This window comes from Seriola dumerili, unplaced genomic scaffold (genome assembly GCF_002260705.1).
Source record: "Seriola dumerili isolate Sdu_G_001 unplaced genomic scaffold, Sdu_1.0 BDQW01000161.1, whole genome shotgun sequence".
NCBI lineage: Eukaryota > Metazoa > Chordata > Actinopteri > Carangiformes > Carangidae > Seriola > Seriola dumerili.
In genome coordinates this window covers 3,834,091-3,861,160 of record NW_019174416.1, presented here as the reverse complement: position 1 = coordinate 3,861,160, position 27,070 = coordinate 3,834,091, and the positions used below count along the sequence as shown (strand labels likewise).

The following is a 27,070-nucleotide window of genomic DNA, read 5'->3' as shown; positions in this document are numbered from 1 at the left end:
AATTTCACCTTCACCGGCTCACCACCCATGGCTCAATTTGCAGCTCTCGCCGGGTCAAGACGAGTCGATGAATCATTTTTCATCTTATCAATCATATCTTTGCGATATCTCTCCATCTTGTCTGTTGTCTGAGTCCACTCTCTATCACTGTCAGTTACCTTTCATTCATCATGAATAAGACAGACCTTTACATTATTCAGTGGAGCAAAGCAAAGGTTTAATCAAGACATTCTTAATTCTTTTCTGCCATTTTCTGTGTAATGGAGTCAATACCGAAATCCAATTTGGTTAATCAACAAAAGTTTAAATTCATAAACAGGTCTGTCTGGATTGAAACAGTCATACAGAGGAACTGAATATACACATGGGTGACAATTAAAGAATGTCTTAGATTTCCTTTAAAACAGCAGTTTGTTAGTTTGTTGGTAAAGTAAATAAATAAATAAATAAAATTGTTTTGCTCTTTTTTATTACAAATAACAACAACATAAACATGGTTACACGGCTTGGTAGGGAACCTATTAATAAATAACCTATACTTGTTTATCTTCTCTTTCTCAAGAAGAAATAACTGATTATGAGCATTATTAGTCACAACTGCAACTTAACCTCATGTTGTGAATAATGATGGATGCAGAGACAGGACGGAAACAAGGTCTTGTAATATTTCTGGGGTATAATTTTCTTTTCACTTTCTGATTGATCAGGGAAAAGCCTCACACTCGCATAATGAGGTGCACACGTGTTACCGTGGTTACCAAAATGATCTTGCATAAATATGTGGATGGCTTACACAAACGGCTTCCTTGACATTTTTCATTAATATAAGCAGGTGAATGTGATAGTAGTTTGGCTTGTCTGCTTTGCTTTCACAAAACAAATGAAATTCCAATTGGAGCCACTTTTTACAGTAAGGAAATCTGGTCGGGTTGTTTATTGAATACCGTAAAGTGATTGAATGGCAGCTTTCACGCCGGCCGAAATGAACCAAACTAAATGGGGAAACACACCAGAGTCTGTCTATACCGTATCAGAAACATGAAAGGTGTGAAAGCACCATTGCCCACCACATCTTGAATCTGCCATTTTTCTAGTGCTGTGTGAATTTTCAACTGTAAATTTTATCCAATAAATACTGCGCTACGAAGAAGCTGCACACAACATTGATCCAGCTAGACCATCGTGCTTTGTGGCCTGCCTCATGAAAGTGCTGAGGAAGATAAACCTGAAACTTTATCAGTACAGAGAGCGAGAGTTTGCATTAGCACAACCATTAATACTGTGTCAGCCACTGCCAGTTGTAAGCTAAGAAACAACATAAACAAATAAAAGATGAGAACTGAGCTAATCGTTCTGATATGTCTGCTAATTGCCGATTCTGGTCACAACACACTCCTCGTCTTAGTCTCGGTCTGAGACTGGCTCAAACATGTGGCTGAGTCTATCTGATGTTTCCTCCGCTAACCATCTTGATACGCGCTGCTCTTTCACCAGTCACCGAAACCTTTTCAGTACAGAGAGCGAGAGTTTGCATTAGTATAGCTACTAATACTGTGTCAGGCACTGCCAATTACAAGCTAACAAACAGCATAAACAAATAACTACGCTTACCGATTTTGGTGCAAACTCCTCACTCCTAAACAAACTTAAAAAAAACTGGATGTGACTGAGGCTCGAACATGTGGCAGTCTCTCTGATGTTTCCTCAGCTAATACGCACGGCTCTTTCACCTATCAACCTAGCAGAAGCAGTGGTAGCTGGCGGAGCACAAGGCCTCATCCAGAATTTAGTAAAGTGTAGATCTGTTTCCAGCAGCTCTTTTTGATTTTTTTTCACTTTTTATGTTGGAAAACCATGTTAAACTAAATATTGATCATAGGAGAGTATTTTTACATAGTTTAAGACATGTCTGGAGGGGAACTTCAACATCCAAGTAGAATCCGAAATGTATCAACCGCTGTCTGCACTTATCCCCTATAGTGGGTCTTCTATGTAACGAACACTACATAGTGGGCGGGTGGACAAGTGAATAATCTGACCACAGCTACAGTTCCAGAAATTCTCCTGGAGGGATGAACAGTATTCCTCTACAAGATATTCCCTCATTTGGTGTCGTGGTACTGGCATTAGAGAGCGTGGTCTAACATGTTGGTACAAAATCTGCCGTAAGTATTAATTAGGGGTGAGATCTGGTGAGTGTGAAGGCCACAGCATACTATTCACATATATATATTATAATTAAGTGATAGCTTGTGTCCTGAATCTAAATTACTATGCTTCGCTACTCATTTATTGTTTGCAATTGATTTCCCTTAATTCGTCATCCATCTGTATACATATCATAAGACCTCCTTTGATTTCATATTCTGTATTTCTTTACGCAGTGTATACTATCTGCATGGTGTGCTTATGTTTGTACTTGTGTGTGTCTGTCTGTGGCTGTAGATAAGATCATGATACTTGACTGGATTCAGTCTTAAGGGGGAAAAAAATGTTTTGAATCATTTTCAAGCCCCACATGAAACTTGTACTTACGTCTCACAGACTAGGTTTCAACAGCGGCTGACGAAATTTAATTCAAGACTGTTTAGCACTTGAGTATATGTCGGTGTGTATGTGCCTGCTCATGTGTGCGAGTCCTTCCAAGTCTTTGAGTTTTGGCAGCAAGATCAGAGGAAATGTGCGTTGTTGTGTTTGTGTGTGTGTGTCTGTGTGTGTGTGTGTGTGTGTGTGTCTGTGTGTGTGACAGAGAGAGAGGGAGAGAGAGTAGGCATGAAAGTGAGATTCTGCTCTGAGACGTTTGATGTCGAAGAACAGCGTCTGCTGTCTGTCTGCCAACTGCCAACCCTCTATCACCATCCCAACACATGGCCTCTGCAAAGTGTGTGCATGCGTGTTTGTGTGTGCCTGTGTTTGTGTGTGTGTGTGTGTATGTGTGTGTGTAAGTGGCCTGATTAGGCAGGGACTTGGCTATGTGACACTGCTACAGAGCTAGTTAGACTCATAATGTGCACCTCACTGTGTCATAGAGAAAAATGTGTAGGCCTGAGAACGCAAAATAGGATTTTGTTTTTAATCACATGACAGAGGCAAGGAGAGAGACAAGGGAAAGAGGTGTGTGTGTGTGTGTGTGTGTGTGTACGTGTGTACGTGGGCGTGGGCGTATTGGGTGAGTAATCTCTCACTTTTCATACCTCTCATCCCACACCACCAGTCTTTGGATGGGTCCTTATCAGACAGAGTCAAGTACACTTAGGGCTAATTGTTAACTGATGTATGTGTGGCTTTGTGTTCGTATGTGACCATTTGTGTGTGTGTGTGTGTGTGTGTGTGTGTGCGTGTGTGTGTGCGTGTGTGTGTGTATACACAACACTGTGTGTGCCAGAACACTCCAAAGCCTGTTCCAGCACAGCTAATGTTACAGACACGCTACTCCTGTTTTCATCTATAACTCCAACTTTGTCCAAGTACGATAAATGAGTGCAGAACATACATAAGACAGAAAAAACACACACAAAAGAGAGAATGAATTGAAAAAGCAAATGAAATATGCTGCCTTCTATATTTGGCCTCAGAAGGCCTTGGGATGCTTTTATGATGAATTTTAGTTAGGTGGGAAAAAGATCTAGCAGTTGTGTGAAGAACTGAAAGACGGAGGAACAAAGGCGATAAAAGAGCGAATGGAGAAGAAAAGCAGAAATGAGATCTGTTCAAAAAGTCAAACTCTTGTCTTTAACTCACACTCGCAGACATGTGTGCCTACGCAAACAAACAAAACAAAAACAGTGACTGAGGCACTGGTATGTGCGCACACAGAAAACATACTGAAATATTGGCAAAGTAAAAAGGCTGAAAGATCAGGTGAATCTACAGAGCAAAGACACACAGATCTTTCGTTCTCACACTTCTTGACATTTTCACTCTGATAGGGCCAGATATAGCTTTTCTGCCTCCTCACAGCTCACTAGCACACGCACAAACATGCACACTGTGAGAGTGAACAGCTGAAGAGGAGTGGGGGGAGCGATTTTGGAGGAAAAAACTGAATAAAATATGGTAAAAAAAAAAGAAAAAAAAAAGAAGAAGCAAACAGTAGCCAGGCGGTGGGAATGTCCTGTGGCAGCAAACAAGTAAGTGCTGCTGCTGGAGTGATCTCAGCACCTCAGGTCGACTGCATTGATGAGGAAACTCACAATGGCTTTCACCCACTGAAAGGGCCAAGGGATGGAAGAAGTGAAAGAGGAAAGAGAAGGGGGCTTGAATCTAAAGTAAGTAAAATCAATATGTAGACTTGTGACAAAATACAAAAGGACTTGAGACTGAAAATTAGATTACACTGAATAGAAAAAGACATGCTGTGAAGTTTGACAGTGTTTTCTTTTTCTTTTTTGTTTGCCTTTTGTGTTATACTTAGAAATGTCATGTCTCCTCTTGTCTTTGCAGAAATAGAGGAGCAATAGTGGCAACAGATCTACGATTGATCAATTCATGTTTAATAGGTTCAGAGGGTTGGGTTACATTAATTACGCCCAGGGGTGACTGGGGCATAGTAATATTGATCCGGGTGGATGGTTCTGATCCATTGCTGAGGTGTGCACTGAAGAGTTACACGACGACTGTGGCAGAAGGACAGAAAATGTCAGTATAATATAAAACTGACCAGTACAATAGAGTGATTCAATGTTTTAGTGTTTTTAGAGCAGCGCATTTTAGAGGTACAGGAGGATATAAATGCCTCTCTCACCTTGACAAGTGGCGCTCTGAATGAAAAGGTTTTTAATGTAAGTGGTTCATTCATTTGGTGGATTGGATGTAGAAACATTTAAAGATATTTAACATCAGTTGTCAGCAGCGGCGGTACAGCCTACTTAATATCAGTTCAAAATATTGGCTGATCCCACCCCAGTCAAACACTGTTGAACAACAGCTCTATTTAAACTTGAGTTTTAGCCTATGAACAAATTAACCTTGGTGTTAAGATTAGGAAAAATATGAAGTCATATACAGTGAACCTGGAAGATTGAAAATCTTGGATAAAAATGAGGATAAAGCTACTGTATGTGATAAAACCTTTATGGAAGTGGGTAGGCAGTAGGTTATGTTTATTTTCTGATTTATAATTCACAATTTATAATTAATGTATAGTACCTTGACTTAATAAAATACTATATTATGTATGGGATGGGTGGCAATTATCAGGTGGGTCCTTGGAGAGAGGGAGAGTCCAGATATGCTATTATGGAAAAAAAAAAAAAAAAAAAAAAACTGATTAGATTTATTAATTAGAACAATGTCTTATGGGATAATATTATTGAAAACAACTAAGAGAAATTATATTATAAAAGAATATGGAATACATTTATGTTGCATCAGAAGGAAGCAAATGCAATTCAATTCATATATATAATTATGCAAATTATTTCTATTGGCCTTTGACTTGTATGTATACAATGAGAGATGTGAACTAATAGTTTGTAATCCAGGTAAATTATAAAAATTGTACATTAGATAAAAACTGAAAACTGTGTTAATAATGGCATAATTATGACAAAAAGTAAGCTGCTTCATTATGAGCAGTAGGGTGTGTGTTTGTTTGTGTGTATAATTTGTGTGTTTTAATTGTGTTTAAATAGTAACTATAAAAAACAACAACAACAATAACAACAACAAAAAGAGTACTCCTGTATGTCCCATATCCTCATACTGATATGAGAAATTTAAGATTGAGTTTCTGCTTATCTCATCCTTTTCAGATATTTTCACAATTGCATATCCTACACATAGCCTAAAGTTAGGTGACATAGTAAATACTGTTGACAGCTGAATGGGTCTGTGTTGAAATAAATTCTATGAACTTCAAATCACAGCTTCCCTCTCCTGAAGTTTCCTTTACCATTCAGCACGGTTAAGTGTGTTTGTATACTATCTCTGAGTGGACGAGCATCGGTGTGGAAGAGTTGAGGCAGAAAGGTTTGAACACAACAGCAGCACTTTAGCAGTGTGGTAATCCTGCAAAATGTTGCTGAAATAGATACAAAGCCACAGTTAGTTTTAATCCAGAGCAGCTGTGGTTGCTTTGGATCAACAATGCACGCTCTTACTTGGAACTGGCTGCTATTCATGTGATTGGGTCCCTCCCTAGTTCAGACACTTTCACTTCTGTGCGAAAAGACAATAGCTATTGTGCATGTTTTTTCAATGGAGTATATCGCCAATTTGTCTTGACATAGTTCATACCAATCTATTAAAAATATGCCTTGATTGGCCCTGCAACTGATCTCAGAGATCAGCCTGGGACTTATGCATTGTATGCATTGTTATTGATTACACTGACTTGCTGCTGTCTGCCCTAAAATAGATAGTTATGACTTTGCAAAGGGACCACTGGGGACAGAGGCTGAGGTAGTCTAGGCTGACCCATTGATTAGGTAGAAAGGTGACCGGGGCGTACTATTGATTGTAACTGGTGGAACAGGTACACCATTGCATAAAGTGGACCAAGCTTTTAGTGCAACAACCTGGAGAGAAAGCGAGGCGCAGCGAAGACAGACTAAAGCACTTCTCCTGCACCTATTTGCAAAGTCAAGACAGTAGGAAAATGGCAAAACCAAAACAGCTGATAAAGATCCAAAAGAGTCACATCCGTCTGTTTCCTGTGCTTGAGCTCCACTGCCTGTACAACTGATACTTGGCTTAGCCGTGGAAAGGATTCAGAAAGGGAGATTTGGGACCAGCTGAGATGCCAGCCTGTCTCCATGCTCGGTTATGGAGATGGAAGATAAAGTCAGATACTTGTCTGATGATTAGCCAGCTCTGAGTATTAAGCAGCAAAACAAGAGGACTTGCACAATCAGAGGTTAGAGACACTAATATAGATTTATTCATCTATTCTCCTTTTTCCCATTTGACTCTCTGCAAAACAAAGCCAACCTATTAAAGCAAGTATTGAGTGGGGAAGAAACGGTTTTAACAGAAATATTGACATCAGCGCTGCCAGGTTTTTTTTCTTCTGCTGAACAGTGTGGTTTTAATCGGGGTCTGTTTCTTAGCTTGGTATCCGTACAGTAGCTGAGCAGAGGGGTTAGGCTCATGAATACACACGATTGCACTGCTATAAATGCATGACATGAGGTGGTGTAGATCTCATACACGCTGTGAACACCAGCCTCTGACAAAGTAGGAAAGTTGGTAAGTTATTGCTGGTGGGAAATTTGTAATGAAGAAATGATTAACAGTGATAAGATAACTTTCCTCCTCTGAGACACATATAAAAGGATAACTAATTTTACACATCAAAATATCCCTGATGATGTCATCTTGTTATCCTGGCTTGAGCACAGAGACTGTAATTATTTATATCAGGTAGGGAGGGTCTAATGAGCAAAAGAGGATATTAAGTTGCATTATACTTAGTACAAGATCCAGAGTTCTCAACAAGTCATCCAACCTGAACAACCATACAGGTCTTTTTTTAACCCTCTGATATGACCCATAGGACTGAAATAGTGCCCCTTTGGCAGCATGCGTACTGGACTGGACTGGATAAACACCGGACTGTACTGAAAGCGGCGTTCCTACCTTCGTCGCCATGTTGCTATAATAATGGTATAAGCTTGGTTATGTTTAGGCACTAAAACCACTTGGTTAGGTTTAGGAAAAGATCAAGATTTTGGTTAAAATAAGTACTTCCTTTACATTTGACGATCTTTATTGTCATGGTTACAACAATAACATTGTGGTTAACTTTGATGACCCATCCCTCCACGCCAACCTCCTCCTAACGTGGACTTTGTTGCTCTTTATGCTACATCACAGCATCTTTGCCTTTGCTCCTGTCATAATTACTACAGCCACTTGATGTTGCCTAACAACAAAATGTAACCACGGGTCACAATAACCTGCTGCACAAACGACCTATGGGCTCTTTTTTTTTTTTTTTTACAGCAGGACAGTCTGAGAGTTTTCGAAGCTTGACCCATATTAGGATGTAAAATTTAGGATATCCTGGCCCCAGCTGCACCAATCAGGATAGTTCTTCTTTGAATGTATCTCTTGCATGACCCCAACTTGTTTAGAAATCATTCAAACACTTGAGGTGCGACAGGTTGTCATTCATTGTGAATGGCGACACCCACCGCAATAGACCCAAAAGTCGATCAGCGATGAATCATAGCAAAGCTGAGAAGGGTTCAGCTACTGTATGTAGATGTCCCTTGATGTCCAGGAGAGATTAGCCTGAGACAGTCACACTTGCTTTGAGTCCCTCAGTTTTCTACTCCAACCTAACTACAAAGACGTACTACAAACAATGTGAGGAAAAGACAGTCATCACGATCAATGGCTTCCCCATTCATTCATTCCATTATGATCTAAATTTAACAAGTTACCAGGACTTGAAGAAGAAAATGAATGCAGGAAATTAACCACTTCATCATGTGCCAATACAGTGGAGACAATAACGGTCAAATCAGAGCTAATTATATAGATTAGGTACCTAATGCTTAACATGCAAGCTTTAGGCTCATGAGAGAGAGCCTGCTGCTTCAAGTCTTAGAGTGATAGTTCAGGTTACTTGACGTAAAGTTGGAATATGGCAGTTCAATGGTTGAAAAAATGATAAAGCAGTGAACATATTCAAAATAAAACATACACTTCAACCAATTTGACTTTTTGTGGGCATTTTTTTTTTTTTTTTAAAGTGGTTGAACACATTTTTGCGGACGGCCCCGTCCACAGCAGCAGATCGCTCGGCTTCTGCGTCGGTGCTCCTGGCCGCTTCTTTAAACTGGGAGCATGCTGATCCGCAGTTAATACACTCACAATAGAGAAGTACCTCACACAACCCCTCGTCTAATAACTTGAACTATCCTTTAATCTCCACCTAACAATGACTTTCCATAGGTATAACTTTCCATAGGTGACTGCATATACGTCCCTCAGTGAAAGAACTTGTTTTTTCTGCTACGAGACTGTATCAGACATGTATCAGCTTCCCTCCTACTCTCTCTGTTTCGCTCATAAACAAACACTGGCCAGTAGAGACTTGCTGGGTAACGCCATGCCATGTCTTGCCATGCTGTGTGGTGCCCCGCGGTGCTGCGCTCCATTCGATGAGACAGCATGAAGTACAAATCAATATGGATTAAAACTCTGTAAGGGGCTATCTACTGCCTCCTCATCACCACATACAGAATGAAAATGTGTGCATTTATTATGCTGGATTGCAGCATTTTTCCCCTTTTTTTTTTTTTTAAATCAGGGAGGAAAAGTGAAGAGTGGGAGATAATCCAGCTCTGGACTTTGACGGCCGTCATGACGCAGAAGAAAAACGCCTCATGCCACCCATGGGGCGTATCCATCAAGCTGCTTACAGCGCTGCATTGTAGGGGGCTGGAAGCAGAACCTCATTCCACCTGCCACACCTAGACCGTGAGTCGCGCACAGTCACAGTCACACTCACGTACACACACTGTGACAGGCCCGGTGGTAGGCCTCAACCCCCATAGCAGTGGTGGGCTTCCCACAGTGCTCTGCAGGCCACCAGAGATTATCCCAGTGCTCACAGACAGTCACAGAATGTTAATCCTCAGCCATCTCTTCTACTGTACTGTTAAATCTGGATCTTTCCTCTCAATCGCCCCTCCTTCTCAGCTCCCCTCTTTCTTTATCCATCACTCTCCATCCTTTCCTGCAATCCACTTATCCCCCCCATATTCCCAGCTCTGTCCTCCCTCTATCTGTTTTTAACTCCATCCTCTCCTCCCCTAAAATCTCTTGATCCCTGGTTCCTACTCAAAAGTGACAAGGCCTCAGCCCCATTCTCTCTTATCCTTTCTCTCTGCTCCCGGCCCAGCCCTCGCTATCAGCCCTGCATTGATCTTCTCATCCCCAAGAAAACAAAGCACCAATCAGCCTGTCATAATTACTCTGCTGGAGGAGGAAGTGCTGAACACCCAGCACAGCTGCTACATGTTGATGTAGAGACGAACAGGGCAGCAAAAGGGGAGCTAAGTTTTTTTTTTTTTTTTTTTTTTGGATGAACATGTGCTGGATGTGTTCTATTTTTAAAATATGTAAAAGAAAAAAAAAAAAAAAAAAAAAAAGGAGCATGAAGGTTTATTAACTACACTGTTGATTCCATTCTGCTAATGATGATACTGATTCCCATTTCTTTTTTTATTTGTATGCTGGAACAATAAAGTGACAGCTGCCGGAACCGTTCCTTCTAAAAATTACACGAAACAACCTCTGAATGATATCTGGTCTCCCACAGCTTCCCTTCTCTATTCACTCTGATTTGCTCTCATAAAAAAAAAAAAAAATCACTCTCTACTTCTCACCACAGCTTGTACTTTTTTTTTTACTACTTGTCCCACAGGATTTTTCATCAGGACACTATGGCTACTAGCTTCCATACTATAAATGCAGTTTGTGATCTGTCAGCAGTCTCCAGACTGTTAGCCCTGTCATGCTGTGCTTTGTTGTCATGCAGAACACATGGATTGCAAACTTTACATCTTCACATACCTCAGCATCTTTCCACCGCAGACAATCTGGCAGATCCAATAAAACTCCTGCTTACTGTGATGCATTTAGACCTTACACCAACCACTTGAAACGCAAGTTTTCCCCCGAAAATTTCCCCTCAGATAGCTTCAAAGTTTGATCTAGCACTTTCTTCTGCACTGTTTGACATCGCAATTATAACCGGTATCTGCATGTCCCAGCAGCTCATTCTGGCTGTATCACACACACAACTGGGTGAAACATTCAAATCCGTGATGCTATTATTTACTGCTGCATTAGGACATCAAGTCAAAAAAATTTTAGGTTTGAGTTAGTAGGCATTAAAAGGTTAACATGCATCCACTGATTAATTTGAATTTCTTTAATTAACTTGCATTTAAATGCTCAGCCGCTATTGGCTTTTACACACTATTAAACACTTGATTGAAGCCCGATACTATAAAAGGAAGACAGTAAAAACAGCATTATAAAACTCAGACTCTCTTCTCTAGACAGTATTTCTTAAGATCAATACGGTTGTCCATTACAGCTTCAGATGCCCTCCATCATCTACTATGCATAATGATGTCTCTGGAATTTTATAGTTTGTGATGGGTAACAAACATGCAGCACTGGGGAAAAAATATAACAATAAATAGAAAAGACCCACACACTGCTGTTTATTCACAAGACTTAATTCTTCTTTTATTTCATATTGTGAACATGTCTGACAACATTTCAACCAGTGGTGGAACTGTATTCAGTTTTATAGCGGCTTTTGTGTATTTCTGGTGCTTGATTCTCCTCTCAGAGCTCTCTCTCTATGTTTTATGAAGCTATTCAACAAACAAAGTAGTTACACGATACAGCGACATCTGAGAGCAGAAGGCACCATTAGAAATACACGAAAGATGTTGTGGTCTTTTGTGGTTGGATGTGGATTTTTTTTTTTTTGAATACTGCATTGCAGTTTATGATGTTTTTGTTGCTATTCATTTCTGCCTGACAAGCTGTTGGCATGGTATATTTCCAAAAGATCTGAAGCCTGTGCTAATTTCCATGCATCTATTTGGTATCAGCGAGTAACTGACACCACCTTATATTTTGAACCAAGACTGGGAGTCCTCATAGTGGCTCTGTGATGCTGTATTTAAGCACAGCAGTGCTTTGAATGGAATGCAAACATCAGCATAATAACATGCCCAAAAGGGCAAATCCTTACTCTTACAATGGTCACCATCTAAGTTTAAGCATGCTAATCATGCTAATATGTATGAAATTAGCATTAAACACAAAGTACAGCTTAGGCTGATGGGAAGGTGGCAAAGGAAAAATCAGGAGCTCATCAAAAATACCACGATTCAGCCTGAGGGGAACATGAATGTCATGATATTCAACCCGGTTATTGTTGGGACATGTCATGGTAGCGCTAAAGGAAAAGCCAGGGGAGTCAGTGAGATTCATTGTCCAATAGTAATTGAGACATGTCAGGAACAAAGCTGTGGACCAGCATTTCCAGGTTCGATATGTGGACACATTTAAACCCCAGAATGAATGTAACAAACAAAAAATATGCACAGGGAAGTACATTTAAGTCTGTGAGAAGGGGCTTCACTTCGTTAAAAAAAACACTCACATTTTTGATGGTGAAACCACTATATGACATAATGGTTTAGTTAATGTACCAGTAATGAGTATTTTTGCATCTATGTCCAGTCGTTGCCTATCTGACAGTGTAGAAGACTGATGATGGTGTAGCCTGTTCTCCACAGTCACTGTTGGGCTGTTTATCATTCTCTGGACATGCGACATGGCACACGGACTTCTGCATGAATGTCTGACACTTTTGACAGCTCAGAAATTGTTGCCTCATGTTCTGCATTTTATTGAATCTTGTCATTTTGAGAAATGTGCATAAAGTTAGTTGGTTACTTTATATGAATAAGTATATTTTTTGTCCCAAAGTCTGAGTTCACTGAAACAAGAAAAATACCTGACAATAATATTTCATTGTGTATGCTGGACCTTACTTCTTACAATAACTGAGTATTCCTTATTTCAATTTCAATTCTCAGAAATAAATTTAGACAGCCTGTGGTGTCAGCCAGGGTAGCTCTTGTTGGAAATTGAATGCTGCTGAAGAGCCGGAAAGTTAAAATGTACCAAAATGAAATACTGTTTTAATAATTGCAGAAGTGGAGGTTGGAGAATGCGAGTTTTTGATTTGTACAGTTGTCAGGCTTTAGCTATTGATACTACTGAATCCTATATATCAGGATAAGTGACGAACTGTCAATTCAGCTGATTAGATACTTTCATTGTCTGTGACACATCTTAAGTAAAGTCATTTTTCTTGATCAAGCGTACTTCTTACTTTATACAGATCTCAATTCTTAAAGGAAATGTATGAGAATATATTAAAAGTTAAGATGTTTCACATTCTACTTATTGTATACTGCATATGCCATATGGTAAATAAAATATATTTCAGGATTTTCATTTCCAAGGAAGTTGTGAATATTTACTCACCAGAAGCCAAGGAGACAGCAAATAGTACAATTCTGACGTGTTTCCACAGACAGAAAGTAATAACATAAGGCATAGAGGGAAATTAACATCAGTAAATATCAGCTGTGATAACTTTGCCTCATATAAGTATTTTAATTTAACTGGAAGAGAAAAGCCTGTGAATTTATATTAACGGTAATTTCACTCAGAAGTGTCAGCGTTATTATGCTCCATTATTCCTTTACTGTATAAGTGTAGATCAGAACAATTGAAAACTACATATATACCTGCATCACTTAATTGTCTGCTGTGAGATTTCACCCGCTGAACACGTGTGTCCCTGTGACTGTGCAGCGATGCCCCTCGCTATCAATTCACAAATGCTTCAAGAAAATCAACCATTGTATGTTCTCAGGTAAACAATCTGTGCTCCATTATCTCCTCAGCTCATTGCTTCTGTGTGTATGAATGTCTTCCTTTCTATTTAGTAAAAAGGTTTTCGACCTCAAGTATTAAGTCCAACATGTACTTAATATATACAAAAAGTCCTCTTAAGATATGAAAATAACCTTCATCTCCGAAGACAAGCACAGGTTTATTTTCCTTCTTTTCTGCAGCACACTCTGCTCCTGCTCTCTCCTACCTCTCTGATCTTACTAATGAAAACAGATGAAAACTCCACAGCCCAATAACACAAACATTAACACTAATTCATGCTCATAGAGACAAACAATCTCAGAGACACGAGTAAATACGGCTGACTTTCCAATAATGGAGGTGGAAGGGGGGGTAGAAAGAAAAAAAAAAGAGCACCCTCTGGGAAATTTTCTCTGATCAAGTGCAAAGAGATTAACCAGTTGGACGTGTGCTAATGAACAGGAGATCATAATGAAAGGAGCTCGTAAATGTAGATGAGGCATGTGGAAAAGAACAATGCCCTTGCCTTGTATCAGATGAAACACAAGAGTAATGTACAGAAAGCTAAATATTTTACTGCCGCCTTTTATACCTAAATCAACATCCAACTTCAAACTTCAATGTTTCTATTGAACATCACAATTACAGCGATAATACTTAAAAAAAAAAAAAGAGGAAGCCTTTGAGGGATAATGTCGTAGACTGTTAGTTCGAGGCTATTACAATGTGTGCAACAGCCTCTTTCAAAAAAAAAAAAAAAAAACAGCAAACAGTAAATCAGACACAGGCACACCAAGGGGATCAAAAACACATCAAACACAATCACATTCAATAGATCAAATAGGCCTAAAGAGGGTCGAGGGTCTATGAGAGGCTACAGTACAGACGTGACTTACTGATCACATAGTCTCCAAATGGATCCTCATCCTCCTCATCATCAAGGTACGCTGGAGGAGAAGGAAGGAACGGAGGAAAGAAAGAAAAAGCAAGAGAAAAGAAACAAACAAACAAAAAAAAAAGATTATGATGAATCAAGAACGAAAATAGAAACAAACAAATCTGAACCTGGGAAAAAACAATCAAACAAACAAATAAAATAAAAAAAAACACAGAAATGCTTTGACTAAAGTAAAAAATATTATGCAAACATTATGGCTCAAAAAGAAAAAATAATAAAAATAGAGTGAATGCAACCTTCCACCCACCTATCATCCGACTCTTTTTCTCCAGTCTTACTCTCAATCTTATACCTCCAGCCTTCATTAGCAGGCAAAGCGCTGACCATTAAACTACAAAAGTCGTTTCAGCACCATGCAGAGGAAAATATGATCACTCATAATTGGCTAGAGAATTCTCAATTTGCTCTCCGTGCGCCCTCTCCCTCTCTCTCTCTCTCCCTTTCTGTGGCAGGTCTGAAGTTGGCATGAGAGGCCATTACGGCTCACTAAATTCCCCATTAGGACGGCAGCGTAGTCGTCAGCAAGTTACAAGTCCGATGCCAATGATATTTCGCCGCTTGTGCGACTCTTTTAACTAACAATAAATACAGTTTGTATGGGTGTGCCCCCGATGCAAATGCGAACAACTGCGCCTGCTTCCACCACACAATAGCACATTTTTTGAATGCCTTCATTGTCGGCTTTATGTGAAAATCTGTCTCTCATCTTTTCCCTTTCCATTTATTCATCGTTTGTGTTTTCCCCCTCCTCTCCTCTTCTCTCTATCACTCCAGGCTCCCTCCCTTTAATGTGAGTTAGCATCCATCTACTGTGATCAATATCCCAGAGCTTTTATTAAACACTGCTCTTATGCATCTGTGTGTGCATGCAACCTGCCTGCCTGTGTGTCTGTCTTTGTGTGTATGTGTGTGTCTATTATCGGCCTTCACTTCAATATCAGCTCTGGTCCAACAATGTCTTTATTGAGTCAGAGATACACAAAAAGAGGATGTGAATTTTTATTTTTATTATTCATCGCTGTGTTTGTGCGAGTGTGTGTGCATGTATGAGCGCTGTGTTGGCTATGCTGAATAGACCAATCTTTATTGATCCCGGCTGCGAGCCATTTTTCAAACCCTAGGCTTAACCCAGAGATGTACACGTATAGATATGGTCGGCGGCATGTGTGTAAGTATGTGCGTCCGTCACTACTTTGCTCATTCAAGCATGCATAGCTCTCGCTGCATGAACAAAAAGTCCTTGAACCAGTGGGTGAAGTATGGAGGCGTACATGCGCACACACACACACGCACACACACACAAACACGCGCGCACACACACTCACACAGTCGTGAGTGTTTGTGAAAGCGAGCTGTCAGTGCTGCTCTCACACACCATTCATCACAAGCTACTAATTCTGTTAGACCATTGTCGAGCCTTTCGCACCCCACGTTGCTCTCTGAAAACTCAATCAGAAGCTAATGCCCTCAACCCTCCTAACACACATTCCGGCTCTCACTCTCAGTTTCTTACTCACACACACTCACAGAGACCCTGAGGGGACGGCAGTGGTCTTGGGGGACCCCGCCAGTCCAACTCTATAAGTGTTGCTTGAATTTGATCGACAGGAGCTGCGTGGAGCATGTTGCCGGTGTTTAGACTCACTTCGGTGGAAAGAAAAGAGGTCTTACAATCACTGCGTGACATATAATTATAATCTGTATTCTAAAGTAGTGCTTTTTATTCCAAAATCAAAATGATCATAATTAAACATTATCTTAATCTACCTTGATTACACAACGATCCTTTCAGTGGCCCAACTCTAAATATTCTCTAAAGTTAAAAAACACATCAGCTGACAAGAGCGTGTTTGATTTATGTTGGGATTCGTGTTGTAAACCAAAAAAAAAGAATAAAGAGGACAGAGTAGGTGCAGGCACTCTGCCACCTGTGCTAGTAGATTTGATTAGTTAATCAGGAATCACTTTGCCCAGCTCGCTTTTAAAAAGCATAATTACAGCTCCAGTTACCAAAAAAAAAAAAAAAAAAACGAAAAAAAAAAAAAACAGAAACTTTTGACTGCAGATGTTTTAAGAGGCATTTTCTCTGCATTATCAAAAAAGGGTAATTAACATAAAGTTTATGCAACATACACAGAACAGCAAGGGTAAAAACCTCGAATATAGAGGGAGCCAGCGAGGGAAACCAAGCAATTGAGCACGCCCAGACAGGGGGCAGGGTTAGGCAGAAAGGCCAGACTAAATTTAGCGCCACCTTTTCATTCTCTAATTACGAGATTAATACATCCTGTCACATACGTCACAATACTACCCTATGATTTATTATCCAGTCGGCCAGATGGAGAGATTGAGCCAGAGAGGGAAGGAGGAGAGGGTCCGCTGTCTGAAAGCAGCTAATCAGCGTGCGTGTGTGATTGGGCCTTGACTGTGCAGTGAGCGGCCAGTGCGTCTCTGTGTTTATAAAACCGGCTGTATGAGGAAAGCCAAGATTTATTGACAGAAAACAACACTGAGGTTGAATTAGATTCGGCCTGTTTCTTTAACAGGCTGCTATTTAAAGAGAGGGAAACACAGAGGCACATGGACCCCCCCCCCCCCCCCCACATACACACTCGCACACAAGCATATGTAGAGCACTGGACTATGGATTGTGGCCATAAAGTTGGCCGTAGGCTTCAGGTTTAAATCAATGTCAAAGCCTGATCTTATTTCATCTAATGCATGTTTTAATCATTCTCCCTCCTGATCAATGCAGTTTGGATGCGACCATCAGCCACTGCTGTGGGAATTTACGAGTGCTTCTATTCTCTTGCCTGTGTTTCCAGACGGACGTTTTACGAGGCAGCGCACAGTGCGACTGTAAATCTCTTCCTTCACTTTGCCAAAATGAAATCTCCCAATGCTGCTCTCTATGCCCATATTTGTATGTCTCACTGTGTTCCTTGTGCAAACGAAACTTGTATTGGCTCTGCCAAGTCATCGTTCTAGTCTCTTTATTTTAATAGTGTCTGGAAGGGGCAATAAAAGCGAAGCGTCTTTATTCAATACTCGACAATAAAGCTAGATGTAGGGAAACTCTGAAATCCCTGAGTTGCATTTAGGAAACTAGTTTAACGGGTTTTACATACTTGTTGGTAATTGGAATTTAGCAGTAAATGAAAAAAAAAAAAACACAAATAAAAAATAATCACAAAGTTTTAGTTTGGAAACTGATTTAACAGATGCCAGAGATCTGCGGAGGGAACTACTGCACAGGTGGACCACATTCCTGAATGAGGAAATTGTACACATGCACACTAAAATAAGGCACCTCTGTGTGTTGTCCTGTCATTGAGCTGGAAAAACAGATTTTGTGCTACAGCGGGTTTCTGAGTGTTTTGTTTAAAGTTTTTACTTTGACAGTCAAGTGTATCAGTATGTCTGCATGTGTGTGCACATGGCGACTGGACAATAATTCAGTACTGCCATTATCTTATTACTGATTATGGCATCATATTATTGTATTTTTTTTTATTCTGCAAACTCAGTTGTCCATATTGAGGATTCAAAGCAGCTTATTATTGAAACTATCAAAATAATGTGACCATTTTTTTTTTTTGGTCAGGTTTTTGTCATGTGATGACTGAAGCTTCTGGGATGCCACAGAAAACAAAAGAAAAAACAATATGTGAACCAGATTTTTATATTTATTTTGTCAAACTATCAAAATATTCCAATTCCAAAATCAACCACAAATTGGAATATTTTACAGGAGATGCAGTCCTGCATATATATGCCATATGGTAAAACGCATAAATACTATTTATATTGGAAAAGAGTTATTGATATCATAATATGGATTTCAGCCATGTTGCCAAGCCACATATGTGCAGGCAGGTGTGTGTGTGTGTTTGTGTCTATGCATGTGTGTGTGTGTGTGTGTGTGTATGTGTGTATGTGTGTGTGTGTGTGTGAATGCAAATGTGTAAACTCTACATGCCTCATTAAAAAGAAAGAAATCCAACTTCAGCAGGAAAATTAACAATGGCAGGTATGGCTGACACTGGTTGCTCTAGTGTCTCTTTCACCCTCTCACTTTCTACCGGTCCCTCTGTGTAATGCTTGCGCACACACACATACAATCTTCATACAAATCGCTGCAAGAGCTCTACCAACAAAAACACACAGGTGTACTCAGAGTTCTCTATACCAGTTATGTGAGTTCCGGCTGTTTACATTACGTGTGTATGTGCTGCTAATTGTGTTGAGACTAGCAAAAGCGCCAGGCACCGTGACTGACTGCTATCTATCCAAAGAATCACACTCTTTAATTTGTTATCGACTCAGGTTTTGTTTTGTTTGTTTTCTAGACTTTTCAACTCCTGAAGAATCAAACATTTAAAAATAGTACATATAGTTAGGCAACTAGAATATGGGAAGAAAGTGATCTGAATTTGTAACTTATTTTGTGGTTCATTAATCATTATTGAAGAAAAAATTGAATAATGAAGATGGAAATGTATGAGGCAAAAGAAAGCTGTGAATGTATCCATCAGCTGGTTCTCCTGTTGACATGAAAAAAAAAAGAAAGAAAAGAAGACACACACACTTTCACACAAACAGAAACAGTACTTTCCCCGAGGTTTGGGATATCTGTCACCATTTCTCTGGGCTTTCTATTTTGGTAGTGAATTCTGCAACAGGGCACGTGTACACATTCATCCGCATGTACGCTCCTGCCCTGAACGGGAACCCTAGACCCTTAAACTGACACCTGTCAGTCACATTGGAAAGCTGTACTGACAGGAGCATAAGGAGGGATGGTGAGAGGCGCAGTGTGAGCGAAGAGGAGACAGAGGAAGCAGCTTGAGAGATGAAAAAGAAAGGTGGGAGAGGAGGGAGATGAAGAGGAGGAGGAGAAGCAAGTGGAGGTGAGACTTCTGAAGCTTGTTAGAGACGAAGCGAGATGAGAGTGGTGCAGTGAGCTGTTTGGTGTTTTAGCACGTCACCGTCTTTTTGATTTGTTAGCATGTGTTTATGATGTTGTTTCTCTGTCTGCCTCTGTCAATCTCTATTATTAGAGCCTCAGATCCTCCTCCTGCTGTTTTGACACTCCCGTTGCTACTGTTTCACACTTACACAAGCAAGGCGCACACACACACACACACACACACACTTCCGCGGTTTGGGCTCGTACACACTCTCACAGCCGTAGAGAGACAAAATAGCATATAGGATGACAATGGCAGGGCTCAGTAACCTACACGTACACACACGCATGCAAATTCAGCACCCACATTGCTTGAGGCACACGCGCTGGTTGGGTCTGGCGGGAGAGAAATCTTCCCTCTGGGTGCTTTGAGGTGTGACATGCCTTTAATATCGGATGCTCTGTTTGGAGGAAGATGCAGGAGCGAGGGGTTAGATTTCCCTCATTCAGAGCAGCTAAGTAACTAACGAATTGACTCGATCAGACACACGCACGCACCTTTTATCAGGCTGCCGCGCTGCCTCTGATCTCTTCATGCTGGCAGAAACAGCAGTGCTGACGCCTGATCTAAATCTCTGGTCTGTGAAACCATGAGACGAGCCCAAAGGTGTGATCCGGTGGTTCCCCTCAACGTTTCTAAAGAGGGCAAACTTTTGAAGTCTTTTAATTTAATTTGACACATGTTTAGCACAATCATCTATATGGAGTCCTCCAACACGCAAGTGAATGATTAGCCCCTGTGGGAGCACAAAAATATGCATAACACCTTTTTAAAAAGTTTCATTTGGGGGGAAAAAAAAAACAGAGAACTTCTGATCTTCTCAACAATCAACACTCAGTGACATCATACTGCAGGCAAATGATTATCACAATATAGAGCTGGATTAAGAAGCTAATTTTACAAGGTCTGCAAACAGAGCGCTCAATGGCGTTCTCCTGGCCCTGAGACAGAGAGAGCGAGAGCGGCGTCTGCGGCTGATATCTGTGGCTGCAAGATTAGCTTGGTAATTAACCACAAAGCAATTATCGGGTGGTGGGATGAGAGGCACATCTCAGGGAAGGTGTTTCTTGACGTGTTTAATAGGTGTTGAGTAGTTTGATCAGTCGACAGAAGTTGTCTGTGATTCTGAGGCCCACAGTCCAACAGAGGTTGATCCACAGCTGATACGTACGGCTGCCGAGAATTCAATTAATTAGACTGTTGCTTTTCCTTCCATCCACTTTTCATTAACCTCCATTGACACCTCGGCGCACGCAGGTTTACGACTGCGTCAGTATTAACAAGAAAATGGGAAGCTGGCAATAAATAATGTTGCCAGGAGGAAGGAATTTCCCTCTGGGAACATCACACCCTGACACTCGCTGCGAGATTCAAAGAGAGGATGCACTTTAAAAGTAAAGATTACCTTCTCTGTCTTGGTGTTGGATCACAAAAGTTAAAATGTCCCAGTGCTGCCATCTCCAAAAAAAAAAAAAAAAAAAAATCCAAAAGATTTTCTTTTGAAAACTGACAGAGCAGTGGTGAGAGCTCAGCAGATAAGTGTATAAGAGGGTAGAGTTAGAAGGCTTTGGCTAAGTGCTATTGATGAAAATAAGGTTGGTTCTCTCCGGGGGGTCCAACCACTGTTCTTCAGATCAGAAACTGACTCAATCAATAAATCTAACTCACCCGCAATTCATACAGTGGCTATCTGTTTGAGAGGTGGTCTAAAGATTTTAACAATACTGACAAACTTGTTTAGGATAGAAGAAGAAATCTCCCTTGTGATTCCTTTAAACATCGACTACCATCCTCCCCCATTTGTTCTCATATCCTCATCAAGTCTTACTCACTTTGTCTCTAATTAATGGGCCTGCACTTTGACACACATCATCTTGACCACACTTTCAAGAGCCTCTTGTCCTACCTGACTCGTCATCAGACTTGTTGTCATTCTCCGAGTCGGTGAGGGTGAGCGCCGAGTTCTCACGACTGGACACTCCTGAGCTGCGGCGGGATTTCACCCCTCCTCGTCCGGCCCACAGCTGGATGGCTCGCTCTGGAGACAGCGGTCCCTCGGGGTCCGAGTCTGCATCGGAGCCGGCGCTGAGGGAGTAGCCTCTCTGGAGGAGGCCTAGGTCGGGACAGTAGGGAACGGCGGCGGGGTGCGGAGTGGGAGTTGGCTCACACACTCCAAGCTCAGCCAGGGTGAAGTTACCGCCTGCGTGGGAGGGATTGGAATTACACAAGTTGAGTGCAGAGAGCAATGTAAGTAAAGGCAGTAAATGGAGACACTTACACAAACAAATGCTCACACGAGCAAATGCACACGCATATCTAGCAAACAAATCACACGCAGAGAAGCACACTAATTATGAAACTATGGAGGCGGAGGCTGAAAATTGGGCTTTGTTGTGGCAGGCGGGAGGGGGAGAGATGACACAGCATGAATCAGGCACAAACTACAAACTAGCTGCTGGAAGGAATATGTAGTGGCCTGAAGGCCTGTTAAGGCCGGCTTAGAAGGCCTGCCGCCCTCGCTTTACTGCTCTGCATTGGCATTCATGAGGTGTTGATGTGAGACCAAAGAGCTGTTCACTTGAGGCCTCTCAGACTGTAGTGGAGCTGCTTTGCTGCCTTCTGGGTTTGATCATCTCCCCACCTAGTTCCCATCACATGCTGGACCCCAGGCTCATTGAGTGTACTGCAGTCTGCTGCAGTACCGGCCCCGCTTGCCTAACACACACCCCCTCAAGACAAACCGACTCGTCACGTCCAAAATAAATATATAAAATTATCCAAATTAAAGCACATCAAAGGAGATCAATAAACAGTGCTGCAGCCCAATTAAATCCAAGCTGAGGAAAAAGCAATTAAGGAAAAAGGCATGCTCAACCAATTTATTCTCTATACTAATTAAAAGAGTATTGTGGATGCAATCGCTCACCATCAGCTGTTGGGGTAAAGGGATCGGGGGAAAAACAGTTGTGATTCACTTCATTAGCAGTTTGTGAGGGAGGGGAAAGGAAGAGGCAAGTGAAGAGAGGTTGGCATTGTGGCGGCACATTGTATGAATCAATGCACTGGGAATCACACAGCTGCGTGGCTGGGTTAACTGTGACTCATCAGGCGTACGGCCGCAATCAGAGAGAGACGAATTAAACAGATGAAAATCGTCTGCTGGATCTTCACGGCTCCTCTTCACAGCCTCGCCGAAACTCGAGAGTTGAGCTGAAAGTAATGAGGAGGGGGGCGGGCGGCCGAGAGCGGAATGGGGGGGGGGGGGGGGGGCCTGAAAGGAAACTTAGCCAGGGAAGTAGTGAAAGGCTCTATACTCCTACTCAGACAAACAGATGGACTGGACTAGAGAGCAGAGGCAAGCAAATAACTCCACAGGTGGATTCAGCTACGAGGCTACAGCTTGCCAAGCATCCAACCAGCTACAGTACAAATGGCATATTACCATTCCTTGTCTTCTTTGCTTCGTTGTCTTTTCCTCCCACTTATCACAGAGGATGACAAAAGGAAGCTTCTTTACTATACGTAACACTAGGGATTTTCACAGTCTGTTGGTAATTTACACTACAGAGCTACTGTATATACACAGGATCTAACTGTAGTTGTTGAACCCATACCTGACATGAGGTATCGTAGGAGGACGGGAGAGAACTCCAGGAGGCCTGAGAGAGTAGAGCACACGGGTTCTTTAACATCAGTCAGCAAATATCATCCTGAATTGAACTGCTTGCTAAGAAAAGTGTCTACTCCACAATCACATCTTTCCGCAAATCATCCGATCCAACTACAATGACATCTTCTAGTCTAAACTGACGCTACGTCGACACAGTTACATCACATGAAAGTGTGTGCATAAGTGTGCGTGTGTGTGTCTGTGCATGTGTGTGTCTGTGCGTGTGTGCTTGCCACACGTATCTAATGTTACATCCCACAGGCCACCGTTCTGTACAATTAACATCCCATAACCAGTGATTACACATGCAAAATCCAATCACTCCTTATCACCATCAGCAGTAGACGCGGCCCGATGCCGTAGCAATCTACATGTACTCAAAGAAAGATGGATGGGTGCGAGGGGTTGGAGCAGACATGAAAATCTATCTCAGTTATTCTGCAAATAGAAAACCAATCGCATGTTTGTAACATGATATTATGACAGATGTGGGGGCAAATGTGGCACTGCATTCTAATCTGATCAATGCCTTTCTCTCCGCACAATGCTGCCACTGTCATTCACGCACTTGTAACGCACATTAACGTGCGTTCTGTGCCTTGTGCAGCTTCGGCAGCTGCCCTGGGCCGTGCACATCTGTGTCTGTTCAATGCATACATGCTGGCACGTATATGTTTGTCTGTCAATCGATCTGTGCATTCAACATGAATGCGGCATATGTACGGATTAGATTGTGGTATAGGGCAAGAGGAAAAATGCTCCAGAATGCGTTGCTGAATGCTTTTCATTAATAGAAGAAAAAAGAGAGAAAGAAGTAGGAAAGGAGAGAAACGAGACAGGATTGAAAAGAAACATGTGATAATGTGTAGAGGTGAGAAAGAGGAGGGTTACACAGTTAGGTACTTAGTTTAAGCACACATGGAAAGAGAATACAATATGTAGGCTACAAGAAGCACCTCCATCGGTATATGCTGAATGAGAGCCAAAAAATACAGTATATGGTTATATTCAATGAAATATGAATAAGAAGAATGAAGAAAATGCAAATTATGACCCTGCAGAACTAAAAAGTGGGTTAACAATGTGTATAGGAGTGCTCGTATGGACATATGCATTAGAATGTGCTAAATGGTGAAAACAATATGATCTAGAAGACTCCCATGAATACCTTTAACTGACAGAGTGAATGACAGAAGGGAAGGGAGGGCTAGGACAGGTGTGAAATGTGTATAGGTATGTGAGAAAAAGAATGAACAGAAGGGTTTCTGAGTTAACAGGTTACACAGTCGACACAATGGAATGCAGACTTGTTTTTCAGTGTGCATGGAAACAGGGCCTCAATCAGGACATGCTCAATCAACTTCAAATAAAAATGGGGCTAAATTAAGTCGGATGGAAATAACCTGAAAAAGCAGAGCAGAAGCAGAACTAACAAGTCAGTTAAAACTGCTTTTAGAACAACTTTAACTTCAGCCCAGTGTGAAAAAAAGGCAGCCACCTCATTCATTAGAGTAAGGCCAGTCCAGTGCAACAAGTCCCCCGAATGAAATGACAACATACGCTGAAGCAAGGGAACATAATCTGCCCACGCCTTTGTAATCACTGTTTTATGCTACAGTCACAGTTTGGTCAGGATCAGGTAGCTCCGAACTTGCTTAGCTACAACTTGCTTAGGTTTGAGGGAAAGATCATGTTTTGGGTTCAAATTAAAACACTGTAATAAAGAAGTAGTTAGCTCTCAGGAATGTTCATGGTCATTATTAAAAGAAATGGGAAATGAACAGTAGTCCCCTTGTGTTAAAATTCAATGTTTACCTCGACTCTCGACATTAGTTAGTTAGTATTAGTTTGTTGTTCTATAGCAATGTCAGGAAAGCTGAACCAGGCTTCAGTTTTGCTGCAGTGTAAGGTAATGCTCTGGCCAATCAAATACGAGCGAGTGCACACTCTCGGTAGATTACTTTGTACTGTGAACATCCTGCTTTTCAACGTCGTCATCACATGGAAAGATAAAATGATTGCTGCTACGATAACTTTCCAGAGCGGTCTGATGAGCCTTAAACTTATGGATCTATTGCTCCAGCTTCATGGGTCACATCTCACTGTCTCACTTGTACTTAGAGGAACACACCCATTCCGATGTAACCCATAGCGTTTCTTAAAGCAAAAAACTACAATCTTACATATTCCCAGTGATTTCCAAAGACCCATCATGTGTTAGAAACACTGGTTGAAGCGGTTTCCTTTCACAACAGGGACTTAAGTTTCCTACACCTGATATACATCATCATTCGCCGGATTCCTTCACCGCATGTTGTGTCTCAGAAAAATAGGTGACACTGGGGAAAAGGAGGCATCTTGTTGGAACTCAAAAACAATAGCGTGAATGGGAATGGCATTTGCAGTGATCCATTAAACCAAATGTACTTCCCTTGATAAAACTCATTATGGATATGTGTGTGTGTGTGTGTGTGTGTGTGTGTGTGTGTGTGTGTGTGTGTGTGTGTGTGTGTGTGTGTGTGTGTGTGAGTGTTTTTGCGTAGACAGCTTTGTGGGATAGAGGGGCCTATCATTAAAAAATCATTTGTGCTTGTTAGCAGTTTGACAGGCAAAGTATAGGCAGCAGGACTCTGCATTATGCTAGTTGACTTTCCCTCACCCCACCGTGTAATTCTGTAAAGGATGTAAAGCAGACAGGACCTGTGGGCTTCCATGCCTGCAATTATGTTGCTTTTTGCAGATCCAATAGTTTACGGTGCAGGCCACCCTCAGACATGCCATTTTGAGCTTTGGAGGGAGCGCTAGTTCAGAGCCAGCTCAGATTTGCCCTGAAGTGCTGAACTAGTGAACTGATTTGCTCCTGGGTGGAGGACGCATGGAAATCAGGAAGCATATGCAACTGTGCACGGCAGGTTCCCCAACAATCCCCTGAAATAGCTGAAATTACTCTTAATAACAGTAAAAGCCTTATTTTCTTTTTCATAGCTAAGGAAATGCTAGAATTTGTGGCTAATAGCAGCCAAAATGTGCCATTTCTTAATATTTTCCATTTTCATTTGCATCCAATTCAAAATTCATCTGCACTGCACTTTAGTATCCCTGCAGAAAATGAACTTCTCTTTTGTGTTTTCTTCTCTGTGAATTATGAAGCAATAAAATATAGATATATATTCCTTCCTAATAATAGAGAGCTTAAGTTAAGAGATGTTTCAACAGACACAGGAGGGAAAAGTCAGTGTAAACTGCGGAAATGACAAAGCAGAGACAATATAGCGGGGAGGCCACCAAAAATTCAGGGGTCACATATTCCTACTCCCCTGGAATCAAATCCCAGCTGAAGTTGCTCTGCTGTATCTCCCATAATCTGTCACGCCGTCTTTCCTCCTAGTCGCTCAGTACAAGACAAAATGTATTTAAAAAATCATTGGGCTGCTCAGCGCGCTATTAAAAAATAAAGGACAGTGAAGGAGAGCTGGATAATAAGAGAAGATGGGGAATATTACACTCAAATTGGTTACACACATTTCTCATTGTTCAAAAATTATCTGTGCAGCTGTCCTCACAAAAATGGTACAACACAATGTCACTTTCAGAATATTTAAAACTACTTACAAACATACCTCAACATTACTATAACACTAGTCTTCTCGACTAGTAAAAAAATAGTAATAGTAATAGTAAAAAAAAAAAACTATGAAATAATCCCAGACCTGCCATGTAAACACTGTGTATACACTGTACACTCTATATGAAAAATACATATGCAGTATGTATTAGATATCTACTGAGGATAATGAATAGTAATAGCTCTATACTCATCGGAGACTACAGTACAGATGGTCTTCCTCTCAGTCGTCTCGTCTCCCACCACACACACACACACACACACACACACACACACACACACACTCCGCTCACTCTTGTGATCACTACTTCTCGTCTTTCAGGCACTCGTCTATCTCTGCCCATGTTTATGTAAATCACCTCTTTCAAAGCGGCCCCCTCTTTGTATAGAAAGTAATGAAATTATAAAAGGAAAAT

The 27,070-nt window shown here is 41.2% G+C and overlaps 1 protein-coding gene across 1 annotated transcript in view; it reads right to left on the bottom strand.

Moving 5' to 3' along the window:
- The window catches only part of tenm2 (teneurin transmembrane protein 2), a 166,764-nt gene that overhangs the window by 126,301 nt on the left and 13,393 nt on the right, over positions 1–27,070 (bottom strand). The window contains exon 2 of the mRNA XM_022751724.1: positions 21,266–21,559. Coding sequence (XP_022607445.1) covers positions 21,266–21,559 — 294 coding nt within the window. The remainder of the gene's footprint in view (positions 1–21,265; positions 21,560–27,070) is intronic.